Here is a 21,974-nt window from a genome sequence, read left to right as displayed (position 1 = left end):
AGATTTCAAGAGGTCCATGAAGAACTCCTGTAGTAGGTCTTGCCACTACAGTAACTAAGCAAGTTCAAACCAATATTCAAAAGATTTGAGCTTTCCACAAATATTCTTTAAAAAAATTGTTTGTGAGAATGTTCATTGGAAAGGCATCATGATTATTATCCAAGAAATTGGAAGTTCATATTCAACCAAATGTTGGTGCAGGCTTTTTGTGTAGTATTCACGCAGCTGTACTAGTTACAGTTGTTAAAAATGTGTATTTTTTAGAAAGGTGACTCTTGAATTCACTGTTAATATAGCCACAGATCTTGTATTTGTAAGTCAAGGGTTAACTTTTTCTGTCTCTGTTAATTTTGTAATTTACAAATGAATGTAGACAATTAATCCTTTCAAGACGCCTGTATTAATTACAGTCCTAGGCAGGTTTCTTTGGAGTTTTATAATGCTTTTGGTCACAATTTCACTGTGTTTACTGTCGCAGCTTGATGCCTGTTGACATGCTGATTCATGTTTTATTATACCAGATAGGGCTTATTCCTCTAGAGGAATGAGTTTAAAGAGGTCACACCTTATAATCATGCTGGCATTTCCACTCCTTGTAGGCTATATATCTCCTTTTAATTTAAACTCCAAAAAATATACTGGGATTTCTGCAGCTAAACTGCAATCGATGGAATTTATTATCAAGGGATGTCTAATCTCTAAAGCTAATACAAGACTTCACAGCTATTGATTACATGTGAAGGATACACAAATTGTTAATCATCTATGGAGGTAGTAGAATAAACATACCATCAAAAGGAAAAGAACAAGTAATTGTCATCAGTGCTGTTATTTTTTTGTCTCTGTACTATATCTCTGAAACGAGGACAGTAGCATTTTGCATGTGAAAAGAAGTGTACCAAAACATATTAAATATTCCCTCAGTGCTTTTGAAACTACTATAGTACAGCTGATTATCTGTGTACTAATTCAGATGTTTTCTCTGGGTCCCACAGGTGTGTGGTCAATAAGAAATTTGTAAGTTGACTCAATAAGTGAGTTACCTGAAGGAAAGGAGGAAAAAAAGAGCTCATAGATTTTCATGCGTTCAAATTATAACCTTCATTTGAAACAAAATCTATAGTGCTAGCACACGATAAATACCATCATTTATTTGTTCTCTGTGTATTTTTCACACTTGGTATACATCACTGGTTCTCAACCAGGGGTCCAGGGCCCTCCCGGGGGCACGAAGAGGTTTCAGGGGGTCCGCCAAGCAGAGCCAGCATTAGATTCACAGGAGCCCAGGGCAGAAAGCCGAAGTTCCACTGTGTGAGGCTGAAGTCGAAGCCTGAGCAACTTAGCTTTTCGGGGCCCTCTGTGGTATGGGGTCCTGGGCAATAGCCTTGCCTGCTACCCCCTATCGCCGGCTTCGGCTTTTATATGCAGAAAAAAGTTGTTGCAGCACAGCTGGGCCACTGAGTTTTTATAACATGTTGGGGGGGCCTCAGAAAGAAAAAGGTTGAGAACCCCTGGTATGTATGAATATATCCTGTATGATATGGATATTAACATACGGTATTTGTATTCACCGATATGCATCTTCATGTTTAGACACCCAAATAAATGTCCGGATTTTCTAAAGTGCTGAGTGTGATGGATTTGGAGCTACGCTGACTGTAATAATTTATGAATGTGTTGGCTTGGTTATTGGGACGTTTACTGAGACTCTAGTGGTTTAAATTACCAGAGCTGGTCTGGAATAGAGGCAGAAAGGAAATGGCTCTAGTAGCTTCCTATCAAAAGGCACATAAGTTGTTAAGAGACTATGCCAGAAATGTTTCTTTGACGATTGTACTTCTATCTCATAGGTTCCCAGGCTGTGGGTTGCAACTCCAAATGAGGTCACGCCATCAGCAGATGGAGTCACAGATACAAGGGGCAAGATGATGCCGTCTGCCCCTGAACCTTTGCATAATGTGATCTTGCATGCACCAGACATGCAAGGTCTCACTATGTGGGGGGGACCTCCATTTTGTAGCTCGAAATGTAAACCTCCTGGTGTGGCATTTGTAGAGCAGGTCCGGACAGGTTGGCTGTGCAGAGGTGGCTGTGTGGGTGCCAATTTGGCCATTTGCACCATCCAGCTATGCAAGCAACCAGCTGAGGAACTTGAATGCAGAAGATCCTTATCATCAGAGCATCTTTTCTGTTCAAGTTGATAGGAGCTTGTGCTAGTCTTTCCTGAGATGAGACTCTGCAATGGCTTGTAAGATCCTTAAGGGGAGCCCCATATCTTCTTTTATGCCACCCTGAGTACCCTGTGGGCAGTCAAGGATAAAGAATCATTGTAAGTCACTGTGTCTGTGCTGCCCTAGTATCGCCACATAGGACCTTCCTATGTCCAGGCCTCATTTGCTTAATAGTGAATTGCTCTTTCTGTTTTGTGATAAGAAGCAGAATGGACTCATTTTTATGCAGAGTGTCTGCTTCAACCTCCAGTGGTGAGTCTAGTGATGGAATTATGAACACAAAACAAGAGTCTAAGAAACATGCTCACAAATATGACAGGAAGATATAACTTTATACTGTACAATGTGGTATAATTTATTCTCTCCCCCACCCTCAGTGCACACTTTTGATGCCTCTCTTGTCTTCTGATTTAGTTACTCACTCCCAAATAAATATATAATGCTTTTTATTTTTAAGCACATGTTTTCTGGCAAAAGAAAAATTTTATGCAAACCGGGATCTGGATTCTGCTCTCATGCTAGAGTAAGTCAGAGAAACCTCATGGAAATCAGTGGAGTTACTCCAGTTTGCACTGACTTAAATAAGAGTAAAGTTTGGCCCAAGATATACAAATGTCAGAGTTTTAATTCAGGGTAGGCTTGATGGAAAACTTGCTGGGGGGCATGAATCAACACTCAGACGTGGTCATACGAAATATTACCTATTCACTGTTAAAAAAGGAAAATAAGTGACAGGTTTAATATCTTAAAACTAGGGCTGTCAAATGATTTTAAAAATTGCAATTAATCGCGAGATTAACAAAAAAAAGTTGTGAGTAATCACAGCTTTATTCGCATTGTTAAATAATAGAATACCAATTTAAATTTATTATAAATATTTTGGATGTTTTTCTACTTTTCAAATATATTGATTTCAATGACAACACAGAATACAAAGTGTGCAGTGCTCACTTTATATTATTTTTTATTACAAATATTTTCACTGTAACAAAAGATAAGTAGTATTTTTTCAATTCAGAGCACCTGAGTTAGGACATCTAGGTTTTATTCATAACTTAAATATGGGCTCCACCCCTAAGTCTCAGCATGTCCCAGCACATGTGCTTGCTCTTTTTCTCAGACACGCACACACAGAGTCTGAATTGTACCATTCCCAAAGATGGCTACACGCATCCGTAGTGCTGAACTGCTCGTGCCAAATGAGGGTTCTAGTGGTGCACACTTTCTCCCTGACACTCTGTCTTTGGCATTTGGTCTTCTTTTGACATTCAAAATAGCTCTAACCTAGTGATTTTGGGGGAATGCTGCAAGATGAATTTATTTTTTAATTTATGATTAGAGACAGTCAATTTCTCAATCACATTTCTGTCTACGTTTTTGTTTCGGTTTGTCTACTAATGTTAGAAGTATGCTGAATCAAGTTAGGGAAGTAAAACTGTTTGATTTTTTTATTTACATTTTACAGCACTTTGTGTATCCTCTTGATCAGTCACACTCCTTGTCTCATGCACTAGAATAATGACACCATTCATGCCCTGCTCTGAAGTGGGGAGTTCAATTGCATGCTTGTCCCTTGGCTTGCTCTGCAGAGGATCCAGAGTAACAGCCGTGTTAGTCTGTATTCGCAAAAAGAAAAGGAGTACTTGTGGCACCTTAGAGACTAACCAATTTATTTGAGCATGAGCTTTCGTGAGCTACAGCTCACTTCATCGGATGCATACCGTGGAAACTGCAGCAGACTTTATATATACACAGAGAATATAAAACAATACCTCCTCCCACCCCACTGTCCTGCTGGTAATAGCTTATCTAAAGTGATCATCAGGTTGGGCCATTTCCAGCACAAATCCAGGTTTTCTCACCCTCCACCCCCCCACACAAATTCACTCTCCTGCTGGTGATAGCCCATTATCTGGAAACCTGGATTTGTGCTGGAAATGGCCCAACCTGATGATCACTTTAGATAAGCTATTACCAGCAGGACAGTGGGGTGGGAGGAGGTATTGTTTCATATTCTCTGTGTATATATAAAGTCTGCTGCAGTTTCCACAGTATGCATCCGATGAAGTGAGCTGTAGCTCACGAAAGCTCATGCTCAAATAAATTGGTTAGTCTCTAAGGTGCCACAAGTACTCCTTTTCTTTCTGCAGAGGATGTTTACAGGAGCAGAGCTGTAGTCTGAGTTTGGACCAGGAGGTATTTTATTTTTCTGGGTCCCCTCACAAAACCAGAGAGTAACAGGTGCCATGGTGGCAGCTAGAGTAAACCTCTTCTTTATTTCTTATACCCCTTCATTCAGGGAGCTAATTTCAGTATTCAGCCAGGCTGCTGTTGGAAGGGCAGCTGTATACTGTACTCCCTGTGACTCCTCAGCAGTTTCCAAGGAAAGGCTTAAACTTCAGGAGGCCTTACCTCAGTGGTGCCACTGATGAAAGAATGGACAGATAGGTGATGCTCAGAGGGAGAAGTAGGGAAGAGCCTAAGAAAATGTGGCTGCGTTGCTCCTGAGTCTATCCGCTGTCCTTTGCTGAAAAGACTATCAGCAAAAGAAGGGAAACCCATCAAAATTAAAAAAGTAATTCTTCTTTTAAAATGTCAGATCACACTATTTTAAGGGGGCTCTATCAGAAAAAAAAATTAAGTTAGTCAATTAAAAATTGTGTTTGATTGTGTTTTAAGAGTTTTAGTACAATCTTGTTTTTGTATGTCACTGTCTGTATTCAAAGGTCTTAGCAGCCATGGCAATAGGTGCTAAAAAAAATTAATAAAATTTGCAGCCCTCAGCACTGGTCTTGTCTCAGCAATTTGTGTGTATTTGTGTAATGTATCTAGCCCCACTCTCAAAGTAGCAAGAGTCCTCCAGTTTCATACAAACTCGGGGCTCGAGTCAAGTCAACCCAAGCCATCATTAGCTTAATAAGAGTTAACATGGATAATAGTTAACATTATTTTGGAATACGAAGTGATTATGCAACATGTTGTGCTTCAGTGTGTAGAAATTTTTAGCTGGCTTTTGATTGTAATGTCACACAAACAGAAATAAACCTCTCGGGGTGGGGTGGGGGGGGCATTGAATACCCTCTCACTCAAAGGTCAAGGGGCCCAGTTCTTTCATCTGAGTTTACCTTTGCTATAAAATTTGTCTCGTTGTTTTCAGTTTCACACAGACAAATGTGTGTTTTATCTTCTGGTCAGAAAATTCATTTTTGTTTTTTCAGATAAATGGAATTGAAATTGTGCATTGCAATCAACCTTTAGGATTTCTGATGAATGGGAACAGTGGCAAAGCACTTGTCATGCTTCAGTATCCTTCTTTTGTGTACATCTTTAAAAATGGCTTTTAGGGCGGGGGGGCATTTTCCCCCCTCTGATTGACTGCAGGATAAGAAGTTTTATCATTAAAAATTGGTTCTGGGCAAATGCATGTGCTGCCCTTGTTTCTTTTGTAGCTGTGAAGGCTTTTGTTTTCACAACTACCTCTGAATAAATTGAGATAATCTCTACAAAGAGGCACTGATATTGACCTGTCATATCACGTGTCGCTTATCAAGTGCTAAAGAAATTGAATTTCATTCCATCTGTTCTCAAGCTACTTATTAAATCATCCTGCTATTGAGAGGTGTCTGGGGGTCAACAGGTTTGGTCTCTTCCTGCCATCTATCCCTCTATTATTAACCTTTAGAGAATTACTGAAGTTGTTCTTTATTTTATCTTATAAAGTTGGGTTAAATCTTCTTGATCCATAAATTGTTGCACGTGAAGGTCCTATGTGTGTAATTCTTTTATTTGGTAAAGTTTTGGACATAGATTGAAAAGCCAGCTTAAATGTACAGACTTCTTTCTCTCTCTCTCTCTCTCTCTCTCTCTCTCAGGTTTGCTATTCCTGACTATGTTTAGCCTTTGAACTGGAGATCAGTATTTGTTTTAAGTAAATTAGCCATTGACTGCACTTGTCAATTATTATAAAACATGCATTATTGTAGTATTGAAACAAATCTTAAAAATCTGCTCTGTTTTATCGGAGTGTATAGTCACCTTGTTCCTATTATTTGGAATCATATTTCCATTCAGTTAGAAATGGGGAGGGTGATGATCTATTATTAATTTGTTCCTGTAATATCCAGAGATCCTAAATGGCACCCTATGGTCCTGGGTGCTGTGCATATATTGTAAGAAACAATCTCTACCTCTAGGACCTTACAGGTTTCAGAGTAGCAGCCGTGTTAGTCTGTATCCGCAAAAAGAACAGGAGGACTTGTGGCACCTTAGAGACTAACAAACTAACAAATTTATTAGAGCATAAGCTTTCGTTAGTCTCTAAGGTGCCACAAGTACTCCTGTTCTTTTTAAGATCTTACAGTCAAAGACAAGACACACCAAGTAGGAGTAACAAAGAAATGGGGGACTTCGGCCAGGGTATGGGCCTGAGTTACTGAGAGAATGGTGGTCTTTCCAATGTTGACAACAGAAATGGGGCGAGGAAGATGACCTGTTGATCTGACTAAGTTAATAGCAAGACAGCCACATGAAAATGTCAGTAAGACACGCAGAGATGCAGAATTAGAGTCAGAGGTAAGAGTGAAGAGATGAATGTGTGAGTAATCAGCATAAACATGGTGGTTGAATCCCTGTGGGCAGGTAAGATTGACTAGAGATCAGTAAGATTTAGAGGGGCCAAGGATGAAGCCCTGTGCATTCCCCACCAATGAAGGAGAGGTCAAGGAAGGTGAGGCCGTGAGGTTTAGTCAGGAAGATTATTAGGACTTTGAGAGCTGCTTCAGGGAGGTGGTGAAAGGTCTAGGACAGAATAGCAGAAAAAGGTGAGGAAGTCAGTCGAATATTTTAGTTTTATCACTGAAAAAGTTGACAAGGACCAAGATGAAGGTGGGGAAGAATGAGGGAAAGGTTGAGGATGTCCTCAAAAGCCGTGAATAGACAGCTGGCGTTACCAGCATGGGAATCGGAGTGGAGAAAATAGTGCTGCTTGAGCAGGAAGACGGCAGAATAAATTTTTAGTGAAGGAAGTCCACATGATCATGGAACTTTCTCTAGAGATGTTCAACAGCATGAGAGGAGGAGACAAAGCAGCACGTATTGAAGTTAAGCCAAAATTGAAGACAGACCTTGAGGTGGAAGAGAGAGTGTGCAGATAGGGGTTGAGAGGTAGTTGAGAAGTCGTGTATGTTATTAGAGTGGAGGTCAGGGGAGGACTGGGTGGTAGAATGGTGGAAAAGTGTGGGGGGGGGGGGCGGGGGGGAGAGGGAGATATTGAAGGAGACAATGGTGATTAGAGGGAGTATTTTGACCTTTTATGGAAAAAAAAAAAAGAGATTGATCTGTCAAGGATTAGTCTAGTCTAAACTATTACATGGCCCCTGGCACCATAGTATCTGAGCACTTACCTCTCTCCCAATCTGAATCTAGATTTAGTATTGAATCCAACTTCCCCCAACCCCTCACATGAAGAGTTCCCTTCCCCATACACACTCAGCTCTCCCTGAGTTAAAGATAAAAATAAAATCCTTCACATTTCCTGTCACAGTAATGACCAAAAAGGGTATGCCGTTGGCTAATCAAAATACTCAGATTTACTGTGCTTCCTATCAGTTAACTTGGAAATCTTTCAAATACCAACTGATTTTCTCTCCTCATAAAACATCTAATGAGCCACTTGAGCCCTTTGCCACTGCCCCACATGAAGAGTTGTCCCCTGTAAGAAATGCATTTAATTAATTTTTTTTAGTTTTTTGGAAAAATGACTTTTGAGTAAAACCCCACGTTTTCATGTTAAAAACAAGATTTAATGCCAAAAATTCCAAATAGTTAACTGCTTGATTTAAAGTATATTTTAAACTCAAAAACAAAAAAATTTAATACTGTCCCTTGTTATAGCTTTACAATGTAAACAACAGCTTGAGATTGCAAAGTAGTATAATGAACCCCAAATTTGTACAAAGTTAAAAATAACAATTTTCCAAATACTTGAGAAATAGTTTCTCACCTTCAGTTTACTGCATCTGAAAATCCCATTTTGATTCTTGACAATTCACAAGTCACCTAAAATGGCACTCTGTTAACTGTGATTTGTTTAGGCCCTTGTTAGGAAAATCTTGGATGCAAAATTCAGTACTGGACAGATAAGTGTTGTAGGCCCTGATTCAACTAAGGTTCTTAAGCACATCCTTTAAGTTCTTTGCTAAATCAGGGCCTTAAAGAACATCTCTCGCTCTCTCTCTCTCATTTTAAATCTGAAAGTTACAGTCAACTTGGATTCATGGCCCCTAGATGTTTTCACCTCAGACTGGGGGAACAGTGTTCTCTGTGGAGGGAGGCTTGCTGAACAATGAAACAGACTTGGAGTAACAGACTCTCAAGTTTGTCCTTCAGAGCATGCTGCAAGATCTATCTATTCACTCAGATTTTTTCTGAAGGGAGAGGTTGAGCTGGAGATGAGGAAGTGTGGATGGGTATTGACACTGGGTGAATTAAAATTGTTTCACGTAAAGTTTTCTTTTAAAAATTTGAACTGTTCCTGTGCCTAAAGTTTGAGGATAGGTGTAACATGAGACTCAAGGGGATGAGTACATAAAGGTGGTGCTTTTCCAAATTACTTGTCCTTAATTCTGCATAGATACTCAGTTAATATTTTTCTTCTTTTAGCAAAATCTTTTCTAATCCCCTTTAACGAAGTGACATTGAGGAGCAGTGATAGGGTTATCTTTTCCAATGGGAATTAGTATTTGAAACCTAAGCTTGGTGCATGTGCCACTGCTATTGTTAGCCAGTGTTATCTCACAGAGCGGGGAGCCAGGTACATCTGAATTCTATTCCTGGCTCTGACAATGAATTGCCTTGTGGTCTTGAGCAAGTCACTTAACTTCCCTGTGTCTGTTTCCTCAGTAGTCAAATGGGAATAATAATACTTGCCTATCTGACAGGGCCAGGTGGTGTGAAGATTAATGTTTGTACTGTGCTTTGAAACTGGCAAGAGCTGTGTATTGTTACTCTTTTAGCTTCATTTCATTGATTAAGAAATTAGGAGTGTTCTGGAGGGAGTCTTATTCCATTCATGTTAAGCAGGGGTTACCACTTTGGTATAACCTAATATAACAGAGGAGCAAGTTCTGGAGTGACATTCATGCACTTTAGACAAAGCAGTTCTCGCTATGATTGGAAAGTTCAAGGAAGGGAAATTACAACCACCAAGGGATGAGATTAATAATTACTACACACCTCACCACACACTGGCTTGGACTGCTGTTCCTGAAAGGATACCTTTAACTGAGAAAAGAACCATCAGTTGGAAACAAATTACAGGAGAATTAAGATAACATTTTGGGGGAAAGTAAAGCTCTGAAGTACATCATGGCAGTATGGGTGTGGAGGGAGCTTCCTCTTCTTCTTAGTAAAATTTTTTTTTTTTTTTTTTTTTTGTAATGAGATGCAGCGAGTTTCCTGAAGCTTACCAAGCAATTCAATAGCTTTTTGTCTGAGGAAAATAATTATTGGAAGATTACTTTCTACCAGGGTCTTACAGATGGAGAATTTGTGGTGCAGCAGTTTAAAACAATTGGACTTTACCTCTAGAGAGCCCTGTTGTGAATGTTTTTCAGAGGCAAGAGTAAAATTGTGTTTAAAGCATCATTTTAGCAGCAGTGGGACAGTTGGCACAGTTTACCAAAGCTGTTGAGAGACTCTGTAGACTTTAATTACCATCTCAGTCATGCAGAATTGGTTAATCTCTGCCAAAGATGAGAGTGCATGTGAGAAAGCTAGATCATGCTTCCTATCTTATTCCTCCTTTTTCGACAGGTGGATAAAGGATGCTTTTTAATATCTCCTCTGATACTGACACATATTTGTAAAATTTGCATAGGATTGTAAAATATTTTTTTCAAAATTAACAACACGTATTTTTTGTTTGTTTGTTTCAAAAATCCTATGTAACGCAGTGTGAATCCATATTAAGGTTCTGACTTGGAGGAAACCAAATAAAAAATCAGTGCATTTCCCATCACCGGTTGGTTTAAGGCTTTCCTTGATTCTCAGACATGCAAGGCTTGAATCTTTAGAACCAACTATCCTATATTATTATGTGCATATGCTCTTTTTATATTAATTTAATACACGGAGCAGGTTAGAAATGTGTGTTTTATAGCACAGGATGGGGGCTTGGGATAGGAAAAAGAAAATTGAGAACAGTGGGATCATTTTTAGAAGAGAAAACGATATATAAAACAAAACTTGTCTAATTACACAATCTTCCGCTTATTTCTGTAGACTTCAAATTCTCAATCTGAGTGCATAGGGATGTTTATTCCTGTTATGGTCTGTCTTAAAAATCTAAATCTAAAAGTTGTATGCAGTATTGTAGTAGCCATGTGGGTCCCAGGATATTAGAGAAACAAGGTGGGTGAGGTAATATCTTTTATTGGACCAACTTCTGTTGAGAGAGACAAGCTTTTGAGCTTACACGGAGCTCTTCTTCAGGTCACCTGTAAGCTCAAAAGTTTGTCTCTCTCTCCAACAGAAGTTGGTATAATACAAGATTATTATCTCACCCACCTTGTCTAAGTCTAAAATGTCTGGCTTAAAAAGACTTGGTAATTTTTTTTCCTTTTTAGAGATTATATTCTCCTAAAACATTGGAATATGGATTTTCTGCACCTGTGAAAGGGAAACACTGACCTTGAACCATCCCATTATGAGGTCTAGTCTACACCTAAAATTTAGGTAAATTTAGCTGTGTTGCTCAGAGGTGTGAAAAATTCATCCCCCGCAGAGAGACAAAGTTAGGCTGACTTAAGCCCTAGTATAGACATTGCCAGCTACTGCCTTTTGTGGAGGTGCCTTTATTACAGCAACGGAAAAACCCCTTCCGCAAAGCTTATAGCATAGGCGTATCCTGAGAAACTATCAAGTTACTGCCCTTTTTTATAACTACTATTTTTCAGATAGATAAGCAGACAAGTAACACCCAGGGCTCACTTTCCAAAGGAAGCTTATATCCCTCCATCATCCATCTGATCTCCATAGACCCATTAAATGATTTCTCTCAACCCTAGTAGTTTTGTCACATTGGGCAACGTGTTCAGAAGGCCACTACCACAAATTTGGTAGTAACTCAGTACCCAAGGGTGGAAGAGAACACACGTGTGTGTACACAGGAATCTGTAAATTCAAGCTCATAGTGGATTTAAGAGGGAGGTGATGGGTTAATGTAAATATTAAGAAAACTAATGTGTGGCTTTTAATCCATAACTTGGTGTGTGTAGAGAAAGAAAATTAAGTAGTTTGGTTGCAGTTGTTTTGTAAACTGCATGCTGAATAGAGTATATTCCTTGAGACTCTCACACATTTGGATATGCCATCTGTGCTTTCTACAGAACATTTGCCTGCTTGAGATTCTTGATTCATAAATGAAAATTACACAGGACAGTCACACCCCAAAAAGAAAAATCTGTGTTTCACATATGTGTATTCTCTCTTGTTTTCACCTAGAATCAGCAAAGACACAAGGTTAAAGTGTACCCTAGAGCTTGCTTTATTTTCTTTGGCAAGCAAATATATATTAAGAGTGTAGAAACATTCCCTTGGTAAATTTCTAGTGCAGCTCTAGTGTATATATATTCATGGTCATGACTTTCATTGTGTAATCATTTTAATTAAGTTTGACTATAAAAGTTAGTCTTGCATGAGGGATGAATGCGCTGGAGAGACAATGATAGATTGATGGCAACCCAGCCAAGTATCCCATGTTCTGCTGTTAATTTCTAGCTGAGTGGAAGTTCATGTGCAGATAACAGTTGAGCTTGAGTGATGGTGCACTGATTACTAGCTCAGAGCTATGCACAGACAAAGTGTATTGGGTGGTAAAAGGAGGTAGAATATGATGTAAACATCCAAAAGTGTTTTTGTAATATTTCTTGGCTTTCTTGCTTGAATTAATAGCATCATTACTGAAATAATAAACGTTAATGAATATCTGCATCATTTTTGTAACTGCTAGTTTAGTACAGCAATTAGTGTAATTAGTATACAGCATAGTTTGGTGGCATGATAAATCATGCTGAAGAGCATGTTGACTCTTCACCACTATGATGTATTATCTAATTTACTCATTTAAAAAACGATAAAGGGGAGATAGGGGGAAGTTAGCAACAACAGCTGTGGTGGCCTTTTGGTCACTCTTCCTGAATTTGCCTTCTGTATTCTTAAATGCTTTGAATTGTTAGCACTGTTAATTAACATTTTATTTTTAATGTTGGTAAATCTTAATCACTGATTAAAACCTACAGAGAAGAGAGCAGAAGAGAAATGAAAATGTGTGGCATTTCACCTTAGGGTATTTCTTGCGAGGGATGTCACTTTTTCCAGTGATGAGTTTGTACTTGTTGGGTATCTCCGGTGCTTTGACATTTCTAAGTGTATCACTTAACAAGTCAATGTGAATGTGGGAAATGTTAACAGGGTTATCTCAATTATATTCTGTGTCTTCTAGAGCCCATGAGAACACCAAAAACGCTGAAGATTGCTGAGATCCAGGCCAGACACATTGCAGTGGATTGGGAGTCTCTGGGTTACAATATTACTCGATGTCACACTTTCAATGTAACTATTTGCTACCACTACTTCCGTGGTCACAATGAGAACAAAGCGGACTGCTTGGATATGGACCCCAAAGCACCCCAGCATGTGGTGGATCACCTGCCTCCTTACACAAATGTCAGCCTCAAAATGATCCTAACTAATCCTGAAGGGAGAAAGGAGAGTGAGGAGACCATTATTCAAACAGATGAAGATGGTATGCACAAATGCTATTTTAGAAATTATATTTAATCTAAAGGAGCGGGAGGGAATGGTTTGGTGAGTTACAGTATCTTCTGATGAACAAAGGTCACAGTCTGTTACAGGGGTGGCCAAACTTACTGGTCTTCTAAGACACATACAACAATCTTCAGAAGTCCGAGCACTGGGGCACACCTGCCAGGGGCTAGAGCTTGGGGCTTCAGCTGTGCAGGAGGCGCCTGACAGGACTCCAGGCTTCAGTCCCTCTTCTGCTGAAACCCTGAGCCCCAGAATGAGAAGCCCACAGGGCTGAAGCCCTGTGACCCCACTCCCCGCTGGGCAGAAGCTCCTACCCCACCACCTCGCTGCAAGGCAGAGTTCCCAAGCTCCCCTGCCCCCACCCAGTCTGGTAGATGGAAAATGGTGGGGGCAGTATGGGGGGTTCTGCGAGCCTCACTTTAACACTAAAAGAGCCGCATGTGGCTTGCGAGCCACACTTTGGCCACTGCTGGTCTATTAATTAGTTATAAGAAGGTTAAATTGCCCCCAAAATTATGGCTTTTCAAATATTTTAGTAGTTATTCTGAAAAACTAACTGAAACGGACCAACATTTAGCCCATGCCACCGTGCATAACTTTTATGCACGATAAAAATGTTTCCTTAATTCTGAAATATATTCATATTGGACACAAGGTGTTAGTTTTTGTGGTATTAGTTAAGGACTTTTTTTTTTTTTTTTTTAGAATATTCAATGGAGGAAACTTATTCTGTACATTTATATTTAAATATTTAGTTCAGCATTGCAATATTTTACCTGAAATTCAGGATAGCTTCAACAGAGTATGTTACATGTTATATAGCGCACACGTTATCTATTAGCTGACTTTTTAAAAAAAGAGAACAAGTAATTTTTTGAGACCTCCTTCTTAAAGTTCCTGGTTTAAGTCCCCTAGTAAAACAGCCTTACTTACATGAGGAGAAACAAAGGACAGATTCAGATGTTTATCAAGCTATTCAGTGATTGTCTGTTATGAATCTTAATATGGAACTAAAACAGCATGAACTATAGTTCCTTAATTAGATGAAAACTATTGTATGGAAATAGAGCTGGCTTAGTTTCCATAACTTTAGCTGATTAACTGCCACTTCAAGACACTAGAAAAGACATACAAACTTTGAATAATGTATATAATTCTGTACACATAATAGAGAAAGAAACAGTTTATCGTGTGTGTGTGTGTGTACATGTAAGGTCATAGATTAGAGCTGTCAATTAATCGCAGTTAGTTCATGCGACTAACTCAAAAAACTTAATCGTGATTAAATAAATTAATCGTGATTAATTGCAGTTTTAATCACACTGTTAAACAATAGAATGCCAACTGAAATGTATTAAATATTTTGGATGTTTTTCTACATTTTCATATATATTGTATTCTGTGTTGTAATTGAAATCAAAATGTATATTGTTTTGATTACAAATATTTGCACTGTAAAAATGATAAAAGAAATAGTATTTTTCAATTCACCTCATACAAGAACTGTAGTACAATATCTTTGTCATGAAAGTGCAACTTACAAATGTAGATTTTTTTTGTTACATAACCGCACTCAAAAACAAAACAATGTAAAACTTTAGAGCCTACAAGTCCACTCAGTCTTACTTCTTGTTCACCCAGTCTCTAAGACAAACAAGTTTATTTACGTTTACAGGAGATAATGCTTCCCTCTTCTTATTTACAATGTCACCAGAAAGTGAGAACAGGCATTTGCCTGGCAGTTTTGTAGCTGGCATTGCAAGGTATTTACGTACCAGACATGCTAAACATTCATATGCCCGTTCATGCTTCGGCTACCATACCAGAGAACATGCTTCCAAGCTGATGATGCTCATTAAATAAATAATGCATTAATTAAATTTGTGACTGAACTCCTTGGGGGAGAATTGTATGTCCCCTGCTGTGTTTTACCTGCATTCTGCCATATATTTCATGTTGTAGCAGACTTGGATGATGATCCAGCACATGTTTTTATTTTAAGAACACTTTCACTGCAGATTTCGCAAAACGCAAAGAAGGTACCAATATGGGTTTCTAAATATAGTTATACCAGTTGACCAAGGTTTAAGAATCTGAAGTGCCTTCCAAAATCTGAGAGGGACGAGGTGTGGCGCATGCTTTCAGAATTCTTAAAAGAGCACATTCCGATGCGGAAACTGCAGAACCTGAACCACCAAAACAGAGCTTCTGCTGGTGGCATCTGACTCAGATAATGAAAATGAACATGCATTGGTCCGCACTGGTTTGGATTGTTATCGAGCAGAAGCAGTCATCAGCATGGACGTATATCTCCTGGAATGGTGGTTGAAGCATGAGGGACATATGAATCTTTAGCACATCTGGCACTTAAATATGTTGCGACACCGGCTACAACAGTGCGATGAGAACGCCTGTTCTCACTTTCAGGTGACACTGTAAACAAGAAGCAGGCAGCGTTATCTCCTGCAAATGTAAATAAACCTGTTTGTCTAAGTAGGACTTAATGGACTTGCAGGCTCTAAAATTTTACATTGTTTTATTTTTGAATGCAGATTTTTGTACATAATTCTACATTTGTAAGTTCAACTTTCATGATAAAGAGATTGCACTAAAATACTTGTATTTTTCAGTTCACCTAATACTATTTTTTTTGGTTTTTTACAGTGAAAATGCTTGTAAATCAAAAATAAATATAAAGTGAGCACAGTACACTTTGTATTCTGTGTTGTAATTGAAATCAATATATTTGAAAATGTAGAAAACATCCACAAATATTTCAATAAATGGTGTTCTATTATTAACAGTGCGATTAATCTCTTGATTAATTTTTTTAATCGCTTGACAACCCTAACATAGATACATAAAAGAGAAAACTGAAACAAGTGCAGTGTGTTTGTATATGTGTACAAGCAGTGAAGTGAGTTGTGTAAATGCTGACTGCAATCAAAACTGGGATGTGGTGGAGCACTTGTGCGTTTTTAGCATGTATTCAGTTTTTCCAACAAACAGGAAAAATGATGTTTCAGACAGTGCAATAATGAAGAGACGGTTGCAGTATTTCACAGTATAACTAGAGAATACAAGGAGTTGTGGAGAGCCACAGAGATTGATATACAGGAATTTTTTGAGACATACAGAATTTTAATATTTTATGCAGATCAAATGTAGTGTTAAGTTTTTTGTAGGTGGTGAGAAATATAAACTGGAGGGAACTATTGATATATTTAGGTTTTAGTATAGGGATTTATGGTTGCTGTATTGCATGAGAATCAATAAAGCAATGATGCTATGCCCACGTGAATTGAGCGTCATTCCCTGTTGCTGAGTAGGTGCCTCTTCAAGATATCCTTTTATCCTCTTCTCATACCCTTTAGCCAGTTAGATTTGCAGAATTTGGCCAAAAGAACTACAACATGTACAAACCTCACCTTGCATTTAACTTTTGGATTATTGTTGGGAATATGGAGTATGAAGGCTTTGAGATCAAAGAAGATACTGAATCTTGTCACTCTGGTCAAATGATCCACTGGTGCTTGCCAAAACACTTGAATTTCTGAATCTTCCCACCTGTAGATCGGTGACCTTGTTTACATTGGAGTTAGTGTTAACGTGAGTTCCCCTCTCCTTTACAGGGTGTAATATATCTTAATTGAAACCAGTTATAAAGTTATTCCAGCTTTATGTTAATGAAGTCAGAAACTGCAACAGCACAGTTTTTCCAATTTCTCTTCCTCCCAGTCTAACCCTGTACCTTGAGTCCAAAGTTGACAGTTCTTTGTATCAGATTTAGGAAGTCTTTTCAAGTCATGTGGATGTGTGGCAGGGTGGACTAGGTCCAGAAGCCCTCTGCTGGAGACCTCACTGCCCTGCCTCACCCTTCCCCAGAATAAGAGCAGAGAGAAGTCCTCGAGGCTGCCTAGAGTGGCTGCAGAAGAACAACCAATCAGAGGGGCTGATGGAGCAGCCAATCTGGGGCCAGAAGGGCCCTATATACGACAAGCAGAAGAGCAGAGAAGTCAGTTTCTGTGTGGAGCTTGAGGAGTGAACACCAGGTACCACTGATAGATCACTGTGGAGAGCTCACTGCAAACCGGACTGAAGCCCCAGGGAAGGCTGCTAAAGAGCAGCAGGACCAGTGGAAGGTCAGTGCAGGCAGGCTAAAGCCCCCGGGGACTGAGCACAGAACCTGGCCAGGCCAGCGAGGTTACCGAGAAGTGCCCCACTGGTCTGATTGAAGATGAGCCCAGGGAGGCCTGCTGAAACACCACCATCTGCGGGTACTGACATGGGCCTGGGCTGGTTGGTTGAAGAAGGCAGTGCCTCTGGAAGAAGCCTTAGAGCCACGGCCCCATACCAGGACCATGATAAGAACTTGGACTGTAAACCCCGGAAGGGGGGATAGTATGGCTCGGCCAGAGGGCTGAATTGCTGAAGACCTGATGAGAGAACCATCGGCCAGAGGGGCACTACCCTGTGAAAAGAACTGTTTGCAGGCATTATCAGCCAGAGAAAAGGGGCACTTGCGAGAGGCGGGTGCTGACTCCATTACAGGATGTTGTTTGCATCAATGGTCAAATTGAAAAGGATACTTCTACAGTGCCATGCCCATCTTCTCTCTTCTCCCATTGTTTACCTCAGAAAGTACCTTGGAACTGTGTACTGGTAGTAATTGTGTGGTGGGAGTTTGTTCTGTGATTCCCTGAGTGACCATTTTAAGTTTTTTCTCTCAAATCTTTTTCATTTTAATAAATTCCTCAGTTTTTCCATTTTTAGAATTTGTATTGGAAAATTAGGTGGAATTTCTCTGTGGAGCTGGATTAATTTCCAGATCATATTGTCTTGTAATCTCCTATACCAGAAAGAGAGAGTTTGTCAAATCCTAATCTATGTATTTACTATAGTAAATACTGTGAAAATTGCAGATACTGATGTTGGATAACAGAGATGGGTTTTTTCTTAAATATACTCTTCTGAAACTTTACATCTTTTAATTTTTACATATTTAATCAGCAAGTTACTCATAAAGTAATTCATGTATATTGAGTCTCCTTTTTTCTCTATCTTTGTACATTCCCTGTTTCACTATGCTGCCTTTTAACCTTCTTCCACTCCTTTTTTCTCTTCTTTCCTTCATCTTACCTACTCAGTTTCTTTTCCTTTCTCCATATTCTTTTGTCCCTTTTTCCCACCCCCATCTTATGGCTTTATAATCTTCTGTAGGCCTGCAGCCATAGTCTATATACACCAGAACAGTGGTTGTCAATCTTTTCTGTCCCATGAAAACCCTAGCATCCCAACTCATGAAGCTGTGGACCCTCCTCCCATTTAGCAGTATGAGAAAGGCATGGTGATTGTGATCCCCTGACATCTGTTCACAACCCCCATAGGGTTCAGTACCTCCAGGTCAAGAACCCATGTACAAGAACAAAAAGATCAGATACTTGAGTGAAATGTGGATAGATAGGGTTTGGATGCTATTTTCACAACCACAAAGCACTTCACTGAAAGTGTTGTAAGCTGATATTTACCCCCGAGTAAATGTTATCAGTTTCTTGCTGGTACATATTACCTTTTTTGTACAACAAAGGATTTCTTCTTACTATAACTGTACCTATGTCTCTATACAGTGTGTATATTTCCATGCAGCCTTCACCATGGAGTGTATCCTTAATAATAATGAAAATATTCTGTTGATACTTTCATTATTATGTAGCAGGAAAACTGAAGCAATATGGAATCATTTTATAGTAGCTGGTGTCCGTTAAAACATTGTTCTACTAAAACTGATGTAGTAAATGCCTTTCCTGTAAAATTCATGCAGGACAATATTCAGCTGACACTGTTTGGGAATTACAATTTCTTTATGACTGTGACATAATTCAATGCAAATTTAATGCTCTAAAATAATGAATTATTCTGATGTCAGATCAATTGATTGTGTTATTTTTAAGCATAATATTCTGTAAAGTCTGCCATCTTATAAATATATAAAAGAATAAATTATAAGCTATGCACTATACAAGTATATAATTTCATGAAATGTCTTCTGGTGATATCCATAAATCATTAAAAGAGCTAGTGACATTTCCACCATAAATCCATGATGAAATTCCCTTTCAGTTTATGGTATATTTATTATTATTTATATTTTTAAATATAAGTTCAGAACTCTTTGTGCAAACAGCTTGGGAGCCCTATCCATATTGGTATGAGAATAGCTCCATTTAGTTAGAAATTGACAAACCTTGTCTAAAATAAAATGGATTTATGCACATAAAAACAAGGAAATTCAGAATTAAGACTGAAGCTGTGGTTTAAGGATATGTGTGTTATAAAATGCTGGGCCCCAAAAGAGGTTGAGGGGCCATTGCATAGGGGTATTGAGAGAAAAAAAGGGAAGTCTGACAGAGCCACAAACTCTCTTTTTGAGTCGCCCAAGTGAACGCAGAGGCTCAAGGATTAGATGTCAGCTCCAATTTTTCTGCCATTGCCGAAAGATATTTGTAATTTTTAGTTCAAATATTTGGCCACTGATTTGGAATCTTAACTGAGTAATGTAATTTTTAATATATATTCCTCTTTATCTTTTGTGCTTTAATATAGTATTAATTATTAAAACAACTGAAAGGAGGAAAGAAATACCACTTGTGGAGGACTATGGGAATTGACAAGACAACTAAGAAATAGTGTAACAAGACACTGGGCTTTGGGATATACACCCAGTGGGCCTGATTTGGCTTTTGGGCCCTTTTGGTGGGAAATGTAGTCACCAAACAGACAAGGGGTTACCTGACCAATTGTTATGTGACTGCCTGCGGAAGATTATATAAAGAAAGGCCTGGCTCAGCATTGGGAATATGAGGTAAGACCCTGAGGGAAGTCCCTGCATGTGGACCTGTCAGGAGACCTTGGAAATAGCCAAGAAGAGCTACCTAGGAGTAAAGATGTGTCCTAGCCCTTACCAGTTTACAGAAAGTGAGATAGGTAGGGTTGCCAGGCATCCAGTTTGTGACTGGAAGCCCAGTCGAAAAGGGACCTTGGCGGCTCCGGTAGGTACTGCTGACTGGGCCGTTAAAAGTCTGGTCGATGGCACAGCAGGAACCCAGGACTAAGGCAGACTCCCTGCCTGCCCTAGTTTCGTGCGGCTCCCAGAAGCAGCCGCCAGGTCCCTGCAGCCTGTAGGTGCATGGGCAGCCGGAGAGTCTCCGCGTGCTGCCCCTACTCTGAGTACCGACTCTGCAGCTCCCATTGGCTGGGAACCACGACCAGTGGGAGCTGCAGGGGTGGCACCTGTGGGCGCAAGGGCAGTGTGTGGAGCCTCCCTGGCTGCCCATGCACCTAATGGTTGCCGGAACCTGGCGGCTGCTTCCTGGTAGCTGCAGTAAGCGCCTCTGGGACCCTGAACCCCTCCCACATCCCAACCCTCTTCCCCAGCCCTGAGCCCTGTCCTGCACCCCAAACCCCTCATCCCCAGCCTCACCCCAAAGCCCACACCCCCAGCTGGAGCCCTCACCCCCCCTGCACCCCAACCCCCTGCCTGAGCCTGGAGCCCCTCCTGCACCCCAGCTGGAGCCCACATCCCCCCCTCACTCCAAACTCCTTGGCCCCCCCAGAACCCCCTCCTACACCCCAAACCCCTCATCTCCGGAGCCAGCACCCCCTCCCGAACTCCTCGGCCCAGCACAGAGCACCTCCTGCACCCCGAATCCCCCATCCCCAGCCCCACCCCAGAGCACTCACCCGCCCCCCGAACTCTGCCCCAGCCCAGAGCTCTCTCTCACACTGAACCCCTCATTTCTGGCCTGCCCAGAGTCCATACCTCTGCCCCAGCCCGGAGCCCTCTCCCGTACTCCAAACCCCTCATCCCCAGAGCCCACTGCAATCCCCTACCCCAGCCCGGTGAAAGTGAGTGAGGGTGGGGGAGAGCGAGCAATGGAGGGAGGAGGAATGGAGCAAGTAGGGGGCGGAGCCTTGGAGAAGGGACGGGGCAGGAGTGTTCAGTTTTGTGCAATTAGAAAGTTGGCAACCGTAGAGAGAGGCCTTTGTTGCCTGGTGTCCTGCAGTACGTTGACTAATATTTTTGTTAATAAAACTAGCCCTGAGGAAAGGGACATGGGGACGGAACTTGAGAATTTAGGCTTTATTTTGACTAACCTGGTTGGTGAATCTGCCCACTGGTTTACAGATACACTCCTCTTCAGAATCTCTTTGCTTTCATATATCCCTCTCCTCACTTGCCAACCTTTGTTTCTAGGCTCTTATTTTTTCCTCTACTTCCCTTCCCACTCCCCCCAACTTATGTATCTGGCATTCTCAGCAGTAGAGGTTTGTAATCACAGTTTGAACTTTTGTTCCAATGCTTTTTTGGTGTCTGTGGAAATAGAATCACGTAACTAACTAGTGCCAGTCAGTTTAACATTATTGCTGCCACCGTTAAAGAATATTATAGCGCAGAGGCACAGACTATGATCATGCAGTGCAATCAGTCTGTGGGTTTTTCCTGCTTGGGTGTTTAAAAAGAAATGTGGGAGGGTGCACGAAAACACAAGACTCCCGTGTCCTGTGTCCAGTTTCACTCCTCTATGCAGCACAATCTCTTAAAAAAGAAGACACAATAAATAATTTTTCAGGTGTCTTTGCAAACAATGTGTGGACACTTGTTTATCCCTTCCACTCCAATGCTATTTTCAAAACTGTTTTAGCAAAATATAAGCAAGTGTGTTTGGAATTCTCTAGCTGCACTCCCATACATTCTTATACACACTTTCAAATGTAAAATGAAAGGTATCACCTGGGTCAGACTACGCGCAACAGTATGCTTCATTTGAGCTGTGGAGAAGAGAAGCAGCCGAGCATTCCCATGAAACATAGAATGATGCATATGACAGCATCCTTGAATGCCACAAACAGCACAGA

The 21,974-nt window shown here is 40.3% G+C and overlaps 1 protein-coding gene across 1 annotated transcript in view; it reads left to right on the top strand.

Moving 5' to 3' along the window:
• The window catches only part of PTPRK (protein tyrosine phosphatase receptor type K), a 590,849-nt gene that overhangs the window by 452,992 nt on the left and 115,883 nt on the right, over nt 1-21,974 (top strand). Inside the window, exon 8 of the mRNA XM_077811738.1 lies at nt 12,733-13,035. Within this exon, the coding sequence (XP_077667864.1) occupies nt 12,733-13,035 (303 nt within the window). The remainder of the gene's footprint in view (nt 1-12,732; nt 13,036-21,974) is intronic.

Source organism: Eretmochelys imbricata, chromosome 3 (assembly GCF_965152235.1).
Source record: "Eretmochelys imbricata isolate rEreImb1 chromosome 3, rEreImb1.hap1, whole genome shotgun sequence".
Lineage (NCBI taxonomy): Eukaryota > Metazoa > Chordata > Testudines > Cheloniidae > Eretmochelys > Eretmochelys imbricata.
The sequence above is the reverse complement of the archived record's forward strand: the minus strand, read 5'-3'. Positions and strand labels throughout refer to the sequence as shown.